We start from the raw sequence: 23,051 nt of genomic DNA, 5'->3' as shown, positions 1-23,051 counted from the left end.
GTGTCTGACTTCAGCTCTGGTCATGATCTCCTGGTTTGTGAGTTTGAGCCCCCTGTTGGTCTCTGTGCTGACAGCTCAGAGCCTGGAGCCTGCTTCGGATTCTGTGTCTCCCTCTCTCTCTTTGCCCCTCCCCCACTCATACTCTGTCTCTTTCTCTGTCTCTGTCTCTCTCAAAATATAAACATTGAAATAAAAAAAAATAAGTATGAGCTGGAACTTGAACTTGGATCTTATGACTCCCAGTTCTGCGGTCTTTATACTATGCCACATCAGATAGCAGGTTCTTCCTTTCCTTTCTGCATTTACTCATTTTGATGAGGGGGCAACATGGGAGCCCACGGTAAAATACAAGCTGGCGCCCTCTCTCCCCACGGGGAATATGTGTGATATTCTTCGGACGCTCCTGGCTGCCCAGGAACAAATGAAAGGGGTTTAAGTGCTTGGCACGGTGATGTGGTAAACTAAGGCAAATGAACGATTAAATTCCCTTTCTGCCTACAGCCCACTGACAAGTCCTTGAACCAGGCAGAGTGACCTCCCTCTAGGAGCTCAGCTGCCCGGATGATGACACTTTGCTGGGGCAAAAAGGAATCTTGGCTTAACATTATCCTGATTGCTCAGGATCCTGTAAGTCTATGTTAACGTATAACAATTCCTTCGCAGACTTCCTTTTATCTCACCTCCCCCCAAATACATACTGGCCATCATCCTCCAATCTTATGGCCCCTGATATACATCTGAAGGGTTTCACGACTGAGGTTTTACTAACTGATAATAAATGGTGTTTTTCTAACAACACCTAGCCCCTCAAGGTCCTGGAAACCTTGCTTCCAAAAGCAACAGAGACTTACCTAACCCTCTCCCAACTAGAAGGTATATAATCAGTGACCTGTCACAACCCCAGTGCAGCTCTTTCTGCCCAGGGTCCTGTCCTCATGCTTTAATAAAATCACCTTTTCACACCAAAGACGCCTTCAAGAATTCTTTCTTGGGTGTTGGCTCCGAACCCCACCATCACCCCCAAAGCCCCATCAACTTGATGGTATCTTATCAGCCCCTATTCTGTATTGACTTCTGGGCTAGGTTTGTGGAGCAGCTGTGATAAGTGACATTGCACACGGTCTCTGCTCTCACGAACCTAAGTAGGGCATCACACTATGCACCACTGCATGACCCCACTCACTGAGCAGATTACTCACTGCACTCCACTACTCACCCCCGAGTGACACCATTCAGCCCCACCTTGCTTGTGAAAAAAGTTTGTTCTTAGCCCTTAGGGAGCAGGTTTCTAAACTGCTTTTGTCCTCAGGTAAATTTTTTTCCTTGTATTTAGTTTTTAATTATAAATGTTTCAAACGCACACATAAAAGGGAGACGATAATATCATGAGCACCCAGAGGCACGTGACCTAAATGTATCCGTTGTGAGCATTTTCCATATTTGTTTTGTTAATTTCTCTTTGCTGATATCTTCAAAGTAAATTACAGTCCTTGTGACTTACATCACTATTGTAGTGTGCATTCCTAAAATGATAAGAGCATTTCCCTATATAACCAATCTACTATTATTAATATAAAAAAATCAATACTAATTCCCTATTATCAGTTTATATCAAGTCCCTATCAGAGCTCTCTAAAATTCCCAAAGCTGTCCTTTATTGCTAGACTTAATCAAATGGGTTTAAAGAAAGGCAAGCATTACATGTGACTGCGTCTCTGTTGTCTGTTTTAATCTTGACCTTCCCCCTTTTGAGTCATCAGTCTATTCAGGAATCACTGCTCCTTGTCCCGTAGAATGCCCCCACCTTCTGCATTTAACCATTTCTGTGTAATGTAGTTTGGCTTCTTAGTCCCTCCTTGTATTTCCTGACAACTGGCAATCTTGAAAATAATTCAGGTTAAATGTTTTTGTCTTTAGAAAGCATGTAAAGTTTTATTTTAAAATTAACTTTGGACATAGGAAGACAATACGAATGGTTATAAGAAAATTGTAAACTCAGAGAAAAGGGAAATCCTCCCACCCTGGCCTCCAGCCCCAAACTTCCTTCCCGAGAGACCATGAGATGTTGTTTTTTATCTCCTTGCAGGGAGATTCACAAATTATAAGTATACATGTATACACAACTACACCCTGATTTTATGCACCTCCTTGATTTTTTTAAATACCAGCTTTATTGAGATATAATTCACGTACCATAAAATTCATGCCTTTACAGTAGGCAATTGTGTGAGTTTTAGTTTATTCAGGAAGTTGTGCAACCATCCCCACTGTCTCACTATGGAATATTTTGATTCCCCTCAAAACGAACCTCAGACCTTTTGGCAGTCACACCCATCTCCTCCCTGCTCCCTGCATCCCTGGTCCTTAGCAACCACTAAGCTACTGTCTGTCTCTATGCATTTGCCTGTTCTGAACATTTCACATACATGGAATCATACAGTATGTGATCTTTTGTTACTAGCTTCTTTCACTTAGCATAGCATTTTAAAGGTTCCTCCATGTCTCAGGATAGATTGATACTTTATTCTACCATGGCTGAATAATATTCTGTTGTTTATTTGTCCATTCAGAAGTTAATGGATATCCAAATTGTTTCTCTCTCTCTCTCTTTTTTTGGCTATTTATGAATAATACTGCTGTGAACATTTGTGTACACGTTTGTGTGTGAACATCTGCTTTTAGTTCTCCTGGTTCTGTCCTGAGATCTGGAATTGCAAGTGAAGGGGTTCAAAAGAAGTCTCCGTCAAGTATTCCACTTTAGCAATCAAGAGTTAGTGGGCTCAAAATACCTACACCTCCCTTAAGTACCTAGAAGATAAGTCAGGGGTCTTTCCCAGAATGAGAGATTTTATCAGAGATAAATTTTACCCGAGTGACCCATCAGTGTGGCAGGGCAAACATCTAATTAGGAAAAAATCTGCTCTTGTCGCTCTGTGAATTGCTCTACCTCTCCCAACTCATTCCTTAGCTCAGGATAGCATACATACCTCATTTTACCTTCCTGCCTTGGAATGCCCCATGCATGTGGTGTTCCTGTACATTTGCAATTAAATGTGGTTTTCTCCGGTTAATCTGTTTCATGTCCATTTAATTCGTAGACCAGCCAGAAGAACCTTTAAGGGTGGATAAAAATTTCTCTTCCCAGCACTAGGTCATGTGGGAATGGTGTTTGACATTTTGGGGAACTATCAAACTGTTTTCCAAAGTGGCTGCACCATTTTACATTCCCACTAGCAGTATATGAAGGTGCCAGTTTCTCATCTTTTGTCACCACTTATTATCTGACTTGTTGATTCTAGCCAACTTAGTGGGTGTGGAGTGGTATCTCACTATGGTTTTGATATGCATTTCCCTAATGGCTAATGGTGTTGAGCACCTTTTCTTTTTTTTTTTAAGTGTTTTATTTTATTTTTGAGAGAGAGAGAGAGAGAGAGAGACAGACAGACAGAGTGCAAGCAGGGGAGGGGCAGAGAAAGAGGGTGACATAGAATCCGAAGCAGGCTCCAGGCTCTGAGCTTGTCAGTACAGAGCCCAATGCGGGGCTTGAACCCATGAACTGTGAGAACATGACCTGAGTCAGAGTCAGACACTCAGACACTCAACCCCCAGTTGAGCTCCTTTTCATGTGCTTATTGGCTGTTTAAACATATTCTTTGGAGAAACATTTATTCAAGTCCTTTGCTCATTTTTTTGTTTGGGATATTTGTATTTTTATTATAGAGTAGGTTAAAGATTATTTAACAAGACTACTTCACGAGTGAAGTTATGTCATACTGTATAACATCGGGAAGCAGGTGATATCTGGTTATTGCTGTACCACCTGCTGTTGTTAAGGAGGTGACAGCCAGATCATGTCTGTCAAGTCATGTTTTGTCCCTTGTGAACAGTGAGCAAGCTATGGGGTGATACTTCCGTCTTGTGGAGGGGACCCCTTTCCCACCAACCTTTCAACTAATGTTTAGCATCCATTGATGATCATTGTCTGAACCAATTATTAAATTAAGGGTTGCCAAGTCGTGCTTTAGTTTGTTTTGTTGTTTGCTTGTTAGTTTCTATTGTTCTTTCTATACTTTATTATTTATTTATGAAAAAAAATTTCTAACATTTATTCATTTCTGAGAGAGAGAGACTGAGAAAATGAGTAGGGGAGAGGCAGAGAGAGAGGAAGACACAGAATCTGAAGCACGCTTCAGGCTCTGAGCTGTCAGCACAGAGCCCGATGTGGGGCTCAAACCCACAGACCATGAGATCATGATCTAAGCTGAAGTCAGATGCTTAACTGACTGAGCCACCCAGGTGAGACTTTATTTATTTATTTACTTATTATTTTTTAATGTTTTATTTCTGTTTAGAGAGAGAGAGAAAGAGAGCAGAGGAGAGCAGCAGAGTTGGGGGGGGGAGAGAGAGAGAGAGAGAGAGAGAGAGAGAGAGAGAGAGAGAGAGAGAGAGAATTCTTAAGCAGGCTCTATATTCAGTGCAGGCACAGGGCTCGATTCCACAACCCTGAGATCATGACCTGAGCCAAAATCAAAAGTCAGATGCTCAACTGGCTGAGCCACCCAGGCGCCCCTGTGTCATGCTTTGTACATGTACTAGCTGGCATACTTCTGCAAGGAGGAGTTTTCCCTCATCAGCGGGGGCTCATGGATGAACCTAACATATGATTCATTCTGGAAAGGAAGATGGATACTTAATTCTTTCTTTATCACTTCTAACGTTCAAATGAAGGGATTGGTTTTCAATGGAAGGGGCTGGTGTAATCCAAATTAGAGGAGATTCTGGGGCTCCAGTTGGCACAGGGAAACTTCTGGTATCCGTCTGCAAGGTGTCAAAGAAGAGCAAGCCTAGTGAGAGTGTAGACAATTCCTTCTCCCTCCCTGACCAGCTCTTACTCGGGAACACTGAGGCACACTTCTACCTCTTCTTTGATAGACACCACAAGAAGCGAACATTTAAAGACCCCGACCATTTTTAAATGTTGGAAGGTAATCAATCTCAGGTAGAAATTTCCTGCAGAAAAAAAAGATGGGTAACTATCCGAAGTCTCTCATTAGACATTAACTGGATTAAATTGAAACCACTGGCACAAGGTTCCTTGTTTTTAAGTGCTAAGACTTTTGTTTTTATTTCTAATTCAGGCCAGAGTCATTTCTCTGGCTCAGTAGGGTTAATGGAAAAGGTCTGCAATTTGGACTCAAGGGTTTTGTTCTGGAAAAATCTGTGTGATTTTAGGCAAGACCTATAAACTGAAACTCATTTTTTCTCACATGAAGAATGCAGATTATATTAATGCCTACTTTACTAGATTTCCTCAGATAACTAGAATAAAGACACTTTGTAAACTGTTAAGTTCTACATAAGTGGGTAAGGCCCTCGGTCCCTTATTTGCCCTCGACTTAAAATCAGTCAACGTCCCCCTTGATTGTATTATGGATGTAGCTATTTCCTGGACTTCTTTACCAAGTTTTTCTTCCCTTAGGCCCTTTGAGTTTCTTAGCGTTTTCTAGCTCTCCAATCTTTTTTATCCACGAAGCTCCCCGCTGAAGCTTTAGACTGTGGCTCACAACTCTTCCCAGCTAGCCAGGAAGCATAACAGAAAGAGCAGAGGTCATGGACGCCAGCAAATGTGAGTTCAAATCTTGGTTCCCTCACTTACCGGCTGTATGACATTAAGCTAAACTATGTCCCATTTCCTTGTCTTTTTTTATGTATGTGAAAAGAAGGAATGGTCATACTACATTTTTTAAAACATGGACAGCTATAGTACAGGGCTTCAGACTTTTCGCAGACTCTTGTTCTTTACCCCAAATAATTTTACCTTCAGTTCCCGCCTCCTCCCACCCATGGAGTTCACTTTTGCAACTGCCAGCAATTCCATTGTCCTCTCAGTAGAGATTTGCATTTGGAAAACAACCGCATTTGTTTCTCATTTATGCCTACCTCCAGTATCCTTAACCGCTTTTGGAGAGGGCTTCCCCCAGGATTGCAGGCTGCTTTCTGCCCTGGGGACCGCCCCTATGCTCATTTATGCCTCAAAGATGGTTATTTCTGCTACTTCCCTGTGCATTTGAATATAAGGAATTTAACGTGTAACTTACTGAGTGTCTGCATTTAGACTTTCTCCAGTGATTCATGCTGTCTGTCTTCAAAGACGAACAAATGTGAAACAGGAAGTGCGTCTTTAAATCAGGGATAACCCCCTTTATGGGTTAGTTGCTCCGTCTACCCTCTTCATAATGTCAGTGGAGTTGAAACAATTGTACGTTAAGTGGTTCCAGCTGTTAGCCATGTGGCACTGGGCATGTCACGCCGGGGCGTTTTGTGATATAAGTGACATGTTCTGCGCCGTGCAAATGGATGAAGAGCCTATTCTTTGGTGTGTTCCTTGGAGCACATGAATAGATATATTCTTTATTTTTTAGATTTTTATTTGTTTTTTTAAAAAGTAAGCTCTACACCCAGTATGGGTATTGAGCTTGTGATCTCGGGATCAAGAGTCACACACTCCACTGACAGGGCCAGCCTGGCACTAGATAGTTCTTTCTTTCTTTCTTTCTTTCTTTCTTTTTTATATAGTTTATTTTTGAGACAGAGACAAAGCACGAGTTGGGGAGGGGCAGAGAAAGAAGGAGACACAGAATCTGAACCTGGCTCCAGGCTCTGAGCTGTCAGCACAGAACCCGATGCGGGGCTCAAACCCATAAACCATGAGATCATGACCTGAGCCAAAGTCGGTCACTTAACTGACTGAGCCACCCAGGTGCCCCTAGATAGTTCTTTAAAGGGGGCATTAAGTCATGCTATTAATACACTGAGCTGAAGTTTAATTTTGCTAAAGGAACTTCTTTCCCAGTGTGAACTGTAAGTAAGATTTCAGGGCAATATTTACATTGGTCGATGTACTAGGAGTAGCAGGTTTCAAAACAACGGTGGTATAGACCATAATATAACATTCTTCTTTATTATTATTGTTATTATTACTCTGTCAGTAATTCAGACAGCCTTTCTCAGGAATACATTCAATGCTTAAGGGTTTTGTGGTATAATCTGTGGTGGCCACTTGTCGGCAAACATACTTGAGCATAGAATACAGAAAGGACACCCTGATCTCGTCAGCTCTGACTGCCCAGTGGGCTACTAACAACTAGGCACAGTTACCACAAAAGGGAAAATTCCATACATCACCATCCCCCTCACCTTTCCTCCTGAAAATCAGCCCCCTCTCTGTGCCTCCTTACGGAGCACTTCCCCTCTGCTGCCCTGCCCACCACCTTCCCTCGTGCTGTATCCAGTAAAGGTCCGTCTCCTTTGTGCCACTGGGTGGGCTTCCACCTCATAGTCACCCCACACTTGGGGACCCCTGTCTGATCAAGTGAACCCCATTCAGATACCACATAATCTACAGCAAAGAATGTGCTTGTGCCCCTGGGAGTCAGGGCACCTGTGTTGGGGCTCCAAGCTACTAACTGTGAACTGTTGTTTGAAGATAAACGGAGGCATGTTAAAAACTTGAAAAGTTTACTTGAACAAAAATCAATTGGAATTGGACAGCATCCATACTAACAGGTAGAAATGAGCTGTGAGGAGCTGTACAAAATGAAAGACTTTCGTAGTCGGGTAGGAGCAGAAACAAGGAACTTACACGAGGCGGAAAATGGATTGGTTATTGCATGATCCTTTTCCTTTTACGGGATGGTAGGGGTCTGTCCAACAGCAAGATTTCCTAGCTAGTGCTGATCAGGCGATTCCTGATTGACTGGTTTCTGATTCCATTTTTGGGAGAACCGAAACTGTAAGTCAAGTCTCGGTTTGGTGATGTGCTTAGCATAAGTGACTCCATTAGGGCTTGTCTTGTGGAGTTTTTTGTTTTCTTTTTAATCATTCTTTACTTTTTAAAAAAGTTTATTCATCTATTTTGAAAGAGCATTCAACTGGGGGAGAGGCAGAGAGAGAGAGAGAAAATCCTAAGCAGGCTCCACGCTGTCAGCACAGAGCCTGGATGTGAGGCTCAAACCCATGAACGGTGAGATTATGACCTGAGCTGATATCAAAAGCCAGATGTATAACTGACTGAGTCACTGAGGCGCCTCACCAGCAATTCTTCCCTTTTGACCAGGCTCTTGGCCTGAGAGAAGGGATCAAATTTTAAGGCATTAGTGCTTCCCCCAGCTCTGGATTTCTTGCATGTGTTTTGCTTCATCCCCTTGTGTCGTATTCCCAGGTCAGGACGTCTTTTTGCTGCATCTCTCTGGAGTATTTGCAGAACATGACTTTGGGCTCACATTCTTTAAATCAGTTACTCTCTTTGTTTCTTTTGTGATGATTTAGTCATAGGAAGATCATCTGCTTGGTGGTTAGTGGCCGTAAACATTCATTTAAAGCTTTTGAGAAAACACGAGGTTTCAGGCAGACTACTATGATTATTGTAAGGAGGATAATTCCCAATGTCTAGAGTGAGCTTCAGAGCCATGCGTCCAAGAACCAAACCAGTAAGAATCAAATAAAGTCAAAGAAAGAGCGCATTGAAGGAGTCACTTTCTTTCTTTAATGTTTATTTTATTTATTTATTTTTTTGAGAGAGAGAGAGACAAAACATGAGCAAGGGAGGGTCAGAGAGAGAGGGAGACACAGAATCTGAAGCAGGCTCTAGGCTCTGAGCTGTCAGCACAGAGCCCGATGTGGGGCTCGAACTCATGAACCTCCAGATCATGACCTGAGCCAAAGTCATACGCTTCACCGACTGAGCCCACCAGGCGCCCTGCAGGAGTCACTTTCTTAAGCCAAGCGCAGTGAGTGGTGTTGGCCATAGCACACACACCTCCTTGCTCAGCTAAAAGATAATCGAGGGCTGTCCTATTATCGAGAACAATTTTGGGGAGGAAGACAATTTTGTTTTGGGCAGTTACTGCTTTAGCAGTAGATTCAGGGGTAGGTGCCACGATTAAGGAGCACTGTCTTCCTATGCACTCACAGAGAGAAAAAACAAGTAGTGAAAAGGAAAAATGGATAAAAGCTTCATAGTGGAGGTGAAGGTCTGGGACCTTGGGAGGGCTGTCCCTCAAGGTGCTGTCTGCTCCTGGGGAGGAACCTCCTTGTCGATACTAATTTTATATCTCCAGCTGGTGTGCAGTTTTAAGGGTCTCAGGGAGCCCTTTTTATTTGGGAGATGCAGACCTGAGGTTCAAGTCCCTGAAAATTGACTTTTCTCTAGGAAGTGAGAAGGACCTGGTACAGTCCATTATAAGGAAGTTCAAAGGCAGTCTTTGTTCTTAGTTATTCCAAACCAGAAGAGTAGGAGAAAATTGGAAACATTAGTCTGGAGAGTTGTAGCCAGACGTTTGTGGAAACTCAAAGAATTCATTTGAGGAAACTTGAAGAATCTGGTCCAATTTAGCGGTATATCACAAACCCTCAAACACAATGAGCAGGAGTAGAATCTGATACCTATAAGGTAATGGCACCAGGATGGGTCAGTTGGTTAAGTGTCCAACTTCGGGTCAGTTCATGATCTCAAGGTTCGTGAATTCGAGCCCTGCATTGGGCTCACTGTTGTAAGTATGGGGAGCCTGCTTCAGATCCTATGTCTCCCTCTCCCTCTTTAAATGCAACTTAAACAAATAATAAAATTATGATATTCATAAGGTTGTGTTATCAATTTCTACTGAAATAATCACTTATTTCTTCAAAATAATCATAGACTAATCTGTTTGCAAAATAAGTTGAAAAATTACATTTGACCAGACTATTTGCATAAGTGCAGCAACAATAGTGATTGGTGTGCCTGGGTGGCTCAGTCAGTTGAGCATCCGGCTTTGGCTCAGGTCATGATCTCACGGTTTGTGGGTTCGAGCCCTGCATGGCACTTTGTGCTGACAGCTCAGACCCTAGAGCCTGCTTCAGATTCTGTGTCTCCCTCTCTCTCTGCCCCTCCCCTGCTTGCATCTGCTCTCTGTCTCTCTCTCTTTCTCTCTCTCTCTCACTCTCTCTCTCTCTCAGTCTCTCAAAAATAAACATTAAAAAAAAGAAAAAAAAGAATAGTTATTGACTGTATAGGCTCTATACCATCCACTTTGCTGGAACTTTTCATAGGGAATTTCAGATTGGACTTTTAAAAAGCCTCTACAGACTAAGAAGCCAAGCAAGCCAAAAACTTACCACCAGACTTCGCCTGAAATCCCTATATATTTGGGTGAATTTCTCTCTTCCTCTTCAAGAGGCCCCCAGGATACCCTAGGTTCCTCTGGGTGCAGGAAGTGACTGTCCTTCCTCACCTGGGTAGCCTGCCAGGAACCCTGCAGCAAGACACCAGGCTGGCTTTTCCAAGGTGGTGTTATTGGCTCCGCAAAATCAACTTTAGTTTTGCAAAGCTGTCGGGTCCTACCTGATGCTCTGCGCATTCTCAAGTCTGACCTAACCAGTCAAAGCCTTGGTCATATAACCAGTGTTTCCAGTCGTGTCCAAGGGAGAACAGATTCTTACTGAATTCTATATTGATATGAAGGTAACAATACTAAGTTCCCACATTCTGGAGGGATCAGATACGGAGAAAAAGTAAATGTTTAAAGTATACTTACAAAGGTATGGGCACCTGGGTGGCCCAGTTGGCTGGCCCAGATCATGATCTCCTGGTTTGTGAGTCCTGAGTTCCAAGCCCAACACCGGGCTTCCTGTTGTCAGCAGAGCCTGCTTTGGATCCTGTCTCCTTCCCTCTGCCACTCCCCCAGTTGCATGCTTGTGCGAACTCTGTCTCCCTCTCTTTCCCTCTCTCCCTCTCTCTCAAAAACAAAGTAACACTAAAAAATTATACTTACAAAGGTAAACTTTACAAAAGGAAAAAGTAAAAATGCTTTCCTTACAGCTGGAAAAAACCAAAACATTAGGGAACCAGCAATGTCTCAAAGATAAATTTGTAAAAAGTCATAATAATAATCCTCATTAGTTCATTCAGTCCCATGGTATTAATTCTTGTTCTGATTTCATCCAGTTTTTCCATGAGTTCTAGAAATTCGTGCCCAGGGCAGGTGTATAATCCTCAAATTCCCGGAAATGTGTCCTCTCCACTATTTGTCCTTGCCACCAGCCTTCCTGATGACGAAGCACTTTTGCGAAAGCAGCAGAGTAGAATAAACATCTGTACATGACAGAAGACATAAAATGACCTTGTTTCAAGATCTGATGAGAGTTATTATAACAGATTTATAATTCTAGCAGAAAACTTGGTTATTTCTGTAACCTACCACATTTTAAGACAATAACTAGAATTGAGACTGATAACATCACACCAGGACATACCAGATGTTTAGCAATTTCATACAATTTCTAGAGCACGTATGTGAATAGCGTGCGTTTGCTAAGAAAGTTTAGCATCGGGGCGCCTGGGTGGCTCAGTCCATTGAGTTAAGCCTTCAGCTCAGGTCATGATCTCATTGTCCATGGGTTCGAGCCCTGCTGGGTTGACAGCTTAGAGCCTGGAACCTGCCCCTTCCCTGCTTCCCTCTCTCTCTCTCTCTCTCTCTCTCAAAAATCAATAAACATTTAAAAAGTTAAAAAATAAAACCCTTATTATTTCTAGTCATTTTAATTACATGTATTAATTAGAATTCTTAAGTATTAGGATCCTTACTTCCTGGTGAAAACTAAGAAGTAACGATTGTGGACTGACACTTATAAATACATTTTAGAGTTTCTAGAAGTATATTCTTCCTAATCATAAATTTTCAAGTGTGGTACAGAACATGTTTACTAATAGACCCAAATATCTTGAGTTCCTCTAGAAAACGAAAGGAGGATCAATAAGTCGGTGGTCAGTAATTACTGTTTCAGTGTTTTATCTTATTTGGAAATGATCTAGATATTCAATGACTATCCATCATTTGATCTCAGTATAACTTTAAGGTTTCAAGTTACAAAAAAAGATTTTGGAAACTGTTTTTATGTGGACATGTCATAAAGCATCATTGTTGTTGAAAAGCTCATCTATAAACTCTTATCTGACTTGCATGTATTTAACTCACTTGTTCTAAACAATTATTTTAGGTAAGCCATGAAAATTTCACAAGACATTAAACGGCTTAACCTTTATCTGAAATTATTTTTTCTTATTGACAAATCTATAACAGATATCGAGAGCTTACCTGACTTTTAGTAAACCTACATGGAATAAAAGTATTATATATTTAATGCTGAGAACGCTGAATGAAACTATAAAGACAAGCCTGTTTTAATTAAACCAACAAACTTAAACTAGCGTTTATGTACCAAGTATTATCCTAGATCCCATGAGCTTGAAAAACCTTGGGGTTAGTTTCATATTTCTGAGCGCATACTTGATTTATAGAATGTGTTTTTGTCTTTAAGCCAACTAAAGAGAGCTCTTTACAACTTCATTTTGGCATTCCCACCTCGCAGTAGAAGAAAAATCACACATTTATAATATATGTATATATACATATACACATAAACATGTAGACAGATGCAAACAGAGATCTTCTGGCTTTTATTTTAAAATTTTCGCGGTGAGACTGGCGAAACACACTAGTTTGTTGAAGAACAGTTGGATCCAAATTTTACTTCTGGTGGATGGAACGTTTATCTGATTAGACTTTTTAGTATGAAGCTTTTTAGTAATATTTGTGGAAGAGACTTGAGATTTGTATTTGTCCAGACAAGTAATCTCACGGAGGCTGTGGACTGCACTTGGGCCAAGGCAGCTTATTTAACTGTTTATGTTGTAGAGGCATCTTCCTCCCCCTATTTTTTCCTTCTGTCTCAGGTGACTGCAAGCCTTGTTTTACTTACCTCCTGGGGTATTTACATTTCAAAGAAACGTGGTAACCTGTACGTCTTCAAGGGACCTTGGAAGAAATCAAGTTTTCTTCTATGAGTTTTAGGGTATATTTGTCTATTATCAGAAGTCTAGGGTAATGACTACTTAAATTGTTCCTTCATTTTCTGAAGAGCAGGAGAAGTTCTGATTCCAGAGTTCTGATCTCTTACAACATCTGTAGCTATTCTGAGATGAATAGGGGAGTTTAGGGGGATGGTAGAGTTACGCAGACTTTGAATTGTTTCCAGAGCTGCATTTCTGGTTTTGCAAAGATTTGTAAGATAAGGACAGTTGCTCTTAATTCTGAAAACTGACTTGTAGCCTTAAAGGTATCAAGGGGCAGAGCCGCCCAGCTAACTACACTGGCTTCAATTTGCTTCTTTGTTTCTGGGAGAAAATCTTCAACCAAGATGGAAATCGGAAGATTCTTGTGTTCTAGATTTAGAGCTGTTGGTCTTTGGACTCTTTTAGTAAATCCTTCCACAAAAGACTTCGGAATGTTTCTCTTTCCCTCTGGGTGACATAGTTTCATTTTAGCTGAGGTGAGAAGGCCTAAAAAGTGTTCCTCTCATCTCTGAAGATCAACTTCCAGGTTGGCCAACTTCTGACCATAGAGCTACTTAACAAAACCCTTTCAAATATCTCGTCAGGTTTCAACAGGCATAAACAGTAAATATTCCTGACAGTAATGAGCAGCCCCTTGGATACAAGAGGCATCCCCTAAGAGGGCGCGGAGGATACTGCCTGACCAACCACTAGGCGCCCCCAAAGTTAACCAACAGAATGAAAGACTTAGAGAGTTCTCCTGAGAGCTGGCAATATGGATAGGACCCTAGCCGCAAATGGAGGGTGGCGCACATCTCTGGCCAAATCTGGGTGGGCCCCCAACCTGACCCAAAGAGAGATAAAGAAGAAGGCAGTAGCTGTCCCCAGGGGAGAAAGGATCAACAACCAATGGGTACCCGAAAGTAAAGTCACGAGAGTCACAATTCAAAGACCTAATTGTTGCAGATGTCTTTTTGCCTGCCAATCTGGATTTGGAAAGGAAGGGACAACATGAAATTGTACCTTCCTGTCTCAACGAGGCTCTGCAGATAGAGATCTGGGAGAGCTGACTTTGGCGGGAATTCTCACTGTTTGCTGGCTTTGGCTCATTTTCCCAGGGTCCCATCTCAAGGCTCTGGAGCACATGGGGTGTCCCAGCAGGTCATATCCTGGTCACCAGAAACCGTAGAACAGGAAAAATCATTTTCCCTCTCCCTTCTATGGTCAGTGCTTGGCTGAGACCCCTTTTTCTCTAGGACACCTCATAAATGGACAAGCTCTCTAGGTTAAAAGTTCTCCACTGTGAGCCACTGTATTTCAAGATTATCTTTGATAACGTCAACCTGTTTGTTCCTCCATAACACAACATTGTATTCACCCAAGGCCTCATGCTGGACCCAGGCCAGCTTAGATTGGGTCCAGTCCCACCCTGGACCCAGATCTGGCAGATATGTTTCCTAGGACTTCTTAAATCTACAGGTTCCCCTCACTGCCTTTTTTTTCGAAATGTATTTATTAAAGAAACTGGGCATTTGCCCTTCATTGTGTCCCATATTCTGGATTTTGCTTATCATGTCCCTACAGTATCATTGAACATAATCTTCTGGCCCCTGTATTTCCTGTAAAATGGGTAGTTAGATCTGGAGATTTGCTTGGATTCAAGTTATTGGTTCATGTTTATGCAGACTCTATTTTTTTATAAAAACCTCTCTCCTTGTTTTTTTTTTCTTTAAAGCTTATTTATTGGTTTTGAGAGAGGAGACAGAGAGGGGTAGTGAGAGAAGGAGAGAGAATTGCAAGCAGGCTCCACACTGTTAGTGTAGAGCCTGACACGGGGCTCGAACCCACGAACAAGCTCATGACCTGAGCCAAAATCAAGAACCGGATGCTTAACTGACTGAGCCACCCAGGCATCCTAACAGACTGTTTAGTTTATTTTTAAAATATTTTTATTTTTAAAAATTAATTTAAAAAAAGTTTATTTTTGAGAGACAGACAGAGACAGAGTGAGAGGAGGGAAGGGGCAGAGAGAGAGAGGGAGGCACAGAATCTGAAGCAGGCTCCAGGCTCTGAGCTGTCAGCACAAAGCCTGACGCGGGGCTGGAACATGCCGACTGTGAGATCATGACTTGAGCCAAAGTCAGATGCTTAACCAACTGAGCCACCCAGGCATCCCCAGACTCTTCGTTTTAATCATTGATGTGACACTGCAGTGGCAAGAACCACCGTAACACATTATGCTGTCATCCTTCATGTGCTCATGAACAGAGCTCACACACCTTTGGGCATTATTTCTAGAACACCCTTGGTATTCAGGCCTTCTTCTGTATGTATCTCCCCACTCCATTTTCTGGTGGAAGTCAGGAAGAGAGGGGACTAACACATGCCAGGCGGTATATGAGCGTTGCAGCTACGGTAGTGGCCAAGGTGGACAGGGTCCTGGCTTCTGTAGGGACGTGCCGCATCACAGGGAGAGCAGCCAGAGCTGGCAGATGAGCAAATAAGGTCATTACACATGGCGTTCTGCACTTGGAGGGAAACAAACAGGAAGTGGGGACAGAAATGGGAGGCCAGGGAGTGTGTGAAGAGAGGAAAGAACAGGCGGAGACCATAGTGGGTAGATGGAGGAGCCTCTTTTAGAGACTGTACCTCACTGAGCTGTGGAGGGAGACAGTGAGCCAGTCATGTGACTTTATGGGGCCGGGGAGAGGGTGCTCCTGGTGGCCGGGACCTTGGAGGTGGGACACATGGGACATGGGATGAGAGAGGGGAAAGGAATCATGGCTGACTCTCCAATTGCCTGGCTTAAGCAATGGGGCAAATGGCACAAATCTCTCAGTGTCCCCACTCTGTTCCCTTGGAGGTTGTAGTGCCCATTCCGTGCTCCTGACCTCCTAAGTACCTTCTAGACCCTTCGTTTGTGCTCTCTGTGCTTCTATTGATTGCTCAACTTTAAGAAGGAGGAAAGGAACAAGACAATGGGAGCATTACACACTTGACAGAGTTGTACAGTGAGACCGGCATCCAAACCTAAGAGATTATTGTTCAAGTCAGCCATTAATTGGTATGTGTCAAAGAAACAGACAAAGAAACATTTACTGGGGAGTTTTTTTTCTTTTTAAAGTTTATTTTTATTAAGTTTAATTATTTATTTTGAGAGAGAAAGAGAGAGGAGAGAGAGAATCCCAAGCAGGCCCCACACTGTCAGCACAGAGCCGCATGAGGGGCTCAAACTCACAAAGCATGAGATCGTGATCTGAGTCAAAACCACAAGTCAGACACTTCACCGACTGAGCCACCCAGGCGGCCCCAGGGAGAAGTTTAAAGCTAAGAGTCAGATGATGCTTCTGGATGTTCTTTTTATGACATTTATACTCTGACGTCATCCTTTTTCGTTATCACCAACAATTGAGCCAAATGTACCATAAAACATGGCTGAAGAGTGATTTTCCAGGATGAATACTAAAGAGGGTTATGTGGTCTGTGTCCAGAGCATTTGCAGTGCTTCTCCATACTTGTCTAAAAACTCGATTCCCAAAGCATTCCTTGTGATCATAGAAACAGCCCTGGCCCCAGATTCTAAGTAAGAAAAGACACCAGGAATGTTTTCCAAATTGTGGGACTAACTTAAATGTCGCTGAAAACAGCTTTTTGAAACTAAGCTGTGGGCATGCGGGCTCTTGAGTGATCGCTTCCCACTAGCGACTGGTAACTGGCAGCTTCTGGACACTTTGGGAAATCGAGCTGTTTCCCACGCCCCCACACACGCGCCCCGCCGGGATGTCCGTGCAGGGAGGCGTGGGGATGGGCTGGCGGGACCAGAGGGTGACAAATGAGCTGGCAGAGCTCCTTGGCGCCCCAGAACACCATCGCTGCGCCAGATGGCGCTGGAAACTGTGTCCTCTTAACAGTTAACGGCCCGGGAAGAGGGGTGTAAAGGGAGGGCTTTGCCAAGTCCACGGTAACTCCCAGAACCCTTGTGACTTTCTCTTCCTGGGGCCCAGATCTGCTCCACCCCTGTGAACCTTTTCACCCGGTTCTTGGCCTGTTGCAGGGTCTGGTCTTAAGTTCTCTTCTTAAGTGTCTACCCGGCTCCCTCCTCTAGTAATGAGGTCTGTAGCTGAGGGGAGAAGGCTGGAGGAGGGGAAGAGGGGGAAGTAAGTGACTTGGAAAACCCAACCTCCCTGCCCTCAAAAGTCTTCCAATCAGACTCCTTAACAATAAAGAGCCCCTTGTTTGCATTCGTGTTCTTCTGATCCACAGCCTCTTAGAGTGCAGACTGGGGTGCTATTTGCAAAATCTCTCCCATCTGCTTGGGGCATTTTATTTAAAGCTTATTTATTTTTGAGAGAGAGAGAGTGTGTGAGCAAACAAGCACAGGCAGGGGAGGGGCAGAGAGAGAGGCAGAGAATCCCAAGCAGGCTCTCACTGTTAGCACAGAGCCCCATGCGAAGCTCAGACTCACAAACCATGAGATCAGGACCTGAGCCGAAATCAAGGGTCGGACCCGTAACTGACTGAGCCACCCAGGCGCCACGAGGGCATTTTTATTCACAAATTCTTGGGGTAAAAAGAGCTCTGGAGTGTGTTCTTTGTCATCACAGGATTGTGCACTAACAAGAAAGAGCGAGGGGGACAGAGCCTCAGGCTTAGCCTGGCTTCCCAGGAGGCCCAAGCACCCCCACCACCAAGTGCCTTCAACCAAGGGGCTTTGTCCCCCTCCCTTTTTTCCCAAGGAGTGTGGAGTTTTGTTGGATAAGAACACCGACTTCTGTCTATAGGGATTTCAAGAAGGCTGTACACAGTGATTAAAGAGGGCCAACTTTGGAGTCTGTCTCCCTGGGTTCGAATCCCAGTGCTGACACTTGTTGGTACCTTTGGACAAATTGATTTAACTTCTCTCATTATCTCCATCTGAAAAACGTGGATAATAATAGTATCCAGTCTAACGGAGTTCTGCTGAGGATTTAATGTTAAAAGGATGTCTGGAACATGGAGGCACCTGGGTGGCTCAGTTGGCGAAGCGTCTGACTGTTGCTTTCAGCTCAGGTCATGCTCTGAGGAGAGCCCTGCATCGGGCTCTGCACCGACAGTGAGGAGCCTGCTTGGGATTCTGGGTCTCCCTCGCTTTCTGTCCCTCCCCCACTCATGCTTCTCCGTCTTTCTCAAAATAAATAAATAAACTTAAAAAAAATGCCTGGAACATGGTAAACATTTCGTTAGTGTTAGCTACTATTCTGACAGATAAACTAGACATAATAATTAATGATACCATAATGGTCCATTTAAATGTACTTCTTATTTTTTTAAATTTTATAAAACTTTATTTATTTACTTTGAGAGAAAGTGAGCACAGGCAGGGCAGGGGCAGAGAGAGAGGCAGAATCCCAAGCAGGCTCTGCTCCATCAGCATAAAGCCTGATGTGGGGCTTGAACTCCCCAACTGTGAGATCATGACCTGAGCTGAAACCAGGGTCAGATGCTCAACTGACTGTGCCACCCAGGCACTCCTAAATGTACTTTTTTTTTTAAAGAGATACACTTCTAATTTATTTTATTTATTTATTTATTTATTTTAAAGTAAGCTTGACACCCAAAGAGGGGCTTGAACACATGATCCTGAAATCAGGAGTCCCATGTTCTACTGACTGAGCCAGCCAGGTGCCCCGAAATTTACTCCTCGACTCCTTACTTACTGTATCATCATCTGTTTGTGTCAGTCCTTCCCCGTATCTTTCAGGATCATGAGATCCTTGTGGGCAGAGACTGGGTGCTACCCATTTTGGGACCCCCAGCACGTGGCACGGCCCTGGTATGTAATGACGGCTCAGTTTGTTGGGGATCATAATAAAGGCTTTTATAATGGCTTATGTGTGAGCGGTGCTTTGCAAAATACAAAACATGCATATCCGGAAAGCCCGAGATTTGAAGTTCAGGAAACGCGTCTGAGGTTGGGTGACTGGTCTATGCCAGTCAGGTCCTGTGATTCTCACCCCTGCTGAGGAGGGCAGTCCTGAGTTTTACCATCCAGGACGCTGCCCTTCTCCGGTTCTGCAGTACTTGACAGACAGGGGACCTGTGGCAGTGTTCTGTGAGTGGCAGCTCAGAGTCCCTGAGGAAGACGGTTTTTTTCTGCATAGCCTCTTAACTGTGTTTGGTTTTGGACAGATCACCACAAATGGCATTATTGCCATGAGTGAACCCCCGGCCAAAGAATCCTCCCCTGGGGTCTTCCCACCGACATTTGGTGCAGTTGCTCCTTTCCTGGCGGACTTGGACACGACAGATGGCCTCGGGAAGGTTTACTACCGGGAAGACGTCTCCCCGTCTGTCACTCAGCTGGCAGCGGAGTGTGTCCAGAGAGGGTTCCCAGAAGTCTCCTTCCAGCCCAGTAGTGCGGTGGTCGTCACTTGGGAGTCCGTGGCCCCTTACCAAGGGCCCAGCAAGGACCCTACCCAGGAGGGCAAGGTAAGCACTCACCCAGGGACAAGTGCAAATTGTCCACAGGTTTGCTCTGCACACTTCGGTCTTCCTCGGAGGAAGGAAGACACTTGAGTAAGTCGAGAAGCCATCTCTAGATCTGAAGTCACTTTTTAGGACATGCCTCTGTTTCTCCTTAGAAAAATAATTTCACTGCACCATTATTTAATGTTTACAGTATTGCAGAGGAGAGAGAAACCTGGAAGGTCCTCAACCACTCCATTTAAACACCGGGTGTTCCAGGTGTTTGGGTAGTTCCCAAAGCGTGTACCAGAGAACCCCAGCCCTGCAAGAGAGTCCTTGTGAAAAAGGCCTCCTCTGGCCAAATAGGTTTGGAAATTAAAAACTTCTTCTCTCTCCTGGTGACTCCCTCTGAAAAGTCCTACAAGAAAGAAGTCTGTGCTACTGACTGAGCCAGCCAGGCACCCCTGTCCCCCAGTTTTGCAATGTTTTCTTCACATATCAGTCTTCCCCCCTGGCGTGGAAATTTTCAAGCACGGGGACCATGTATTTATAGGAAAGATAACCAGTATTTAAGGAGTATCTTCCCTGTGTCTGGCCCTTCATGTTTCACATAGATCTCCTGTCATTTCTGTGAAATAGATGGTTTTCTCTCCATCTGGCAGATTTAGAAATCCAGGCTTAGAGAATTTTAAGTGACGTGCCCAAAGTCACACAACCCATGGTGAGTCAAGCAAGGATTTGACTCCACATCTGTTTTCTCCCAGAGCTTACATTTCATTTTACTGTGCAGTGCTTGGGCTCAACAGATGTATGCTAAATGCTGTTTATCAAGATGTTTGAATATGTTTCACAGCAATGGAAACATTCTACAGGTTGGAATTTGCTAAGTTACATAAGATTTAGGTCTAGAGGTACCGTCTCTGTATTTTTTGGCTAACCTTCATGCAGAAAGTATTCATTCATTTATTGGAACATTTCATGCTGACAGAGGCTCAAAGTTTTTTAAGTGGGGCCATCCTGGAATACTTGGTTCTTGCTACAAAAATACTTTTAGGGGCGCCTGGGTGGCTCAGTTGGTTAAGCATCTGACTTTGGCTCAGGTCATGATCTCGTGGCTCATGGGTTCGAGCCCCGCGTCAGGCTCTGTGCTGATAGCTCTGAGCTTGGAGCCTGCTTCAGATTCTGCGTGTCCCTCTCTCTCTCTGCTCCTCCCCTGCTCATGCTCTGTCTCTCAAAAATAAAACATTAAAAATAATACTTTTAGAATAAGGTGAGAATACTGCCTATTCTCTGGATGTTCTCTAGACAGTCTAGAGAACAGAAAGAACAATTTAAGATCCATCGATGTTTTCCCGAGTAACTCGACCTCCACTCTCTTTGCAGAGAAACACATTCCAGGCTGTTCTGGCCTCCTCTGATTCCAGCTCCTACGCCATTTTCCTTTATCCTGAAGACGGTCTGCAGTTCGACACGACATTTTCAAAGAAGGACGAGACCCAAGTTCCTGCTGTGGTTGCGTTCAGTCAAGGTGTACAAGGATTTATATGGAAGAGCGACGGAGCCTATAATATATTTGCCAACGACAGAGAATCCATTGGAAATTTGGCCAAGTATGTGTTCTTTGTTCTTGAGTCAATTCTTCGTGATCATTTCATTATTAAGATGATCATTTTGTTATTTGATTAAGTATGATATGGTGGGCACTCTGGACCATCACCTAAAAATGTTCTGCAGATTTATATTTTATATGTAGTTTTTTATATTATGTGTGCTTTTTTTTCCCTGATGAACTCAAAGTAATCCACTCTTAGAATGAACAGGTTTCCTCTTTTTTAGATCTCATGCCCATTTGAAACTCTTTCTACCTTCTCTGCAAGTAAAAAGTTAGAAATAAAAGCTGTTCAAACCCCACCTCCTGCTAGGAACCCAGGGCTGAGAAAAACCTCCTCCTGCCACACACACGGCTATTTTCTTGGGCTGTTTCGTAGAATTTGGCAGAAGCGGGGAAAGCTCAGACAGCTTTTTCTGAATCTAAACTCTTTCCTCTCCCGTTATGCTTTAACAAATGAAGAAAGAATGCCCTCCCTCTGAACTTTATATTGTCAAATTGAGTCTAAAACTCCCTCCCCTGCCTGTGACTTACCAGCATGCTTAGCAGCTGGCTGTATGTGGGTGAGGAAAGCCCTCATTGAGGCTGTTTGCCTATTTCCATGGTGTAAATTCTCCTTTGTCGGCTGTTCCCCAGCTACCCATTTCATGTTCCTCAGCCGTGGAGCTGAGAAGAGAATCATTCTTCTCACCCCGCAGATGCAATAGATTCCAGTAACTTCCAGAACGTAGATGATCATAAAATAAATCAACGTGATGAGTTTCAAGTACTCATTGCCTTTCTTTTTTAAATGTAATTTCTTTAATTATAAGTTGACGTAATGTCATTGCTGACCATGGCTGTGTTTCATAACTGGCTTGCAGAACTGCTAACGTTTAACTGGTGCCAGCAAGCTCCTGCAACCCTTGTGTTTCCCCGAAGTCCCGGGCAGACAGATTGAATACACGTCGTATTTCTGCAGGGCTTTCTTGATGCCTCATCCACTACCCCACTCCAGCATTTTACTCAGTGTCCCCCGCTGAGTAATGTCTGTCCCCCTCTTCCACTGCGGAAGCTGGTCATTTGGCATAGTTTCTGATGGGAGCGCTTCCCATCACAGACGCAGACCAGTAAACGTGGTGCCGAGAGGGGAGATCGGGGTTATTCTGCTGTGTTTTTTACTGATAAAAGGCCTTTAGATTCTGAATCTCCTTTGCATCTCACTCTACCGTTGGAACATAAAAAGGTAAGCTGAGGCCTGTCCAAGGTTCCACAGCTGATAGACTTGGGATTTCCGATCGTCCAAGTCTGTACTGTTTTCACTCACAACACTTCTGACACTGAATAGGTGGAATTTTTTTCCCCCGACACCAACTAATACTCTTCACTCTCTGGACATCCACTTGGTGTCCTATAATTGGGTTCAGTTCTGACACTAATAGCCCAGGGGTAGCACGGACCCCACTGGCTAAGGGCTCAGTCCCACAAGACTGCATTCCACTTGTACTTCTGACCAACCAGCTCTGTAAATTGGGGGTTTCTGTGCCCCCCACCTCGCTAAGGTTCGATAATTTGCTAGAATGGTTCAAAGAACTCAGAGAAACACTTTTCTTACTATCGCCAGCTCATTTTATTTTATTTAAAAAATGTTTTTAATGTTTATTTTTGAGAGAGAGAGAGAGAGAGAGAGAGAGAGAGAGAGAGCTTGAGCAGGGAAGGAGCAGGAGAGAGAGGGAGACATCGAATCTGAGGCAGGCTTCAGGTTTGAGCTGTCAACATAGAGCCTGATGCAGGGCTCAAACCCATGAACTGTGAGATCATGAGCTGAGCTAAAGTTGGACGCTTAACCAACTGAGCCACCGAGGTGCCCCGATTTCATTTATTATTTATTTATTTATTTATTCATTTATTTAATTTGTAAGCTTTATTTATTTTTGAGGAGAGAGACAGAGACAGAGTGTGAGCAGGGGAGGGGCAGAGAGAGAGGGAGACACAGAATCCGAAGCAGGCTCCAGGCTCTGAGCTGTCAGTACAGAGCCTGACTTCGGAGCTCGAACCCATGAACCGTGAGATCATGACTCGAGCAATAGCCGGCTGCTTAACTGACTGAGCTACCCAGGCACCCTGGTTTTATTTTATTTTTTAAAG

At 43.7% G+C, this 23,051-nt stretch overlaps 1 protein-coding gene across 1 annotated transcript in view; it reads left to right on the top strand.

The window, feature by feature from the left end:
- Positions 1–23,051, top strand: part of NID1 (nidogen 1) — a 78,337-nt gene that overhangs the window by 7,868 nt on the left and 47,418 nt on the right. Inside the window, exons 2-3 of the mRNA XM_029931619.1 lie at positions 19,040–19,339; positions 20,699–20,925. Coding sequence (XP_029787479.1) covers positions 19,040–19,339; positions 20,699–20,925 — 527 coding nt within the window. The remainder of the gene's footprint in view (positions 1–19,039; positions 19,340–20,698; positions 20,926–23,051) is intronic.

Source organism: Suricata suricatta, chromosome 2 (genome assembly GCF_006229205.1).
Source record: "Suricata suricatta isolate VVHF042 chromosome 2, meerkat_22Aug2017_6uvM2_HiC, whole genome shotgun sequence".
NCBI classification, from domain to species: domain Eukaryota; kingdom Metazoa; phylum Chordata; class Mammalia; order Carnivora; family Herpestidae; genus Suricata; species Suricata suricatta.
The sequence above is the reverse complement of the archived record's forward strand: the minus strand, read 5'-3'. Positions and strand labels throughout refer to the sequence as shown.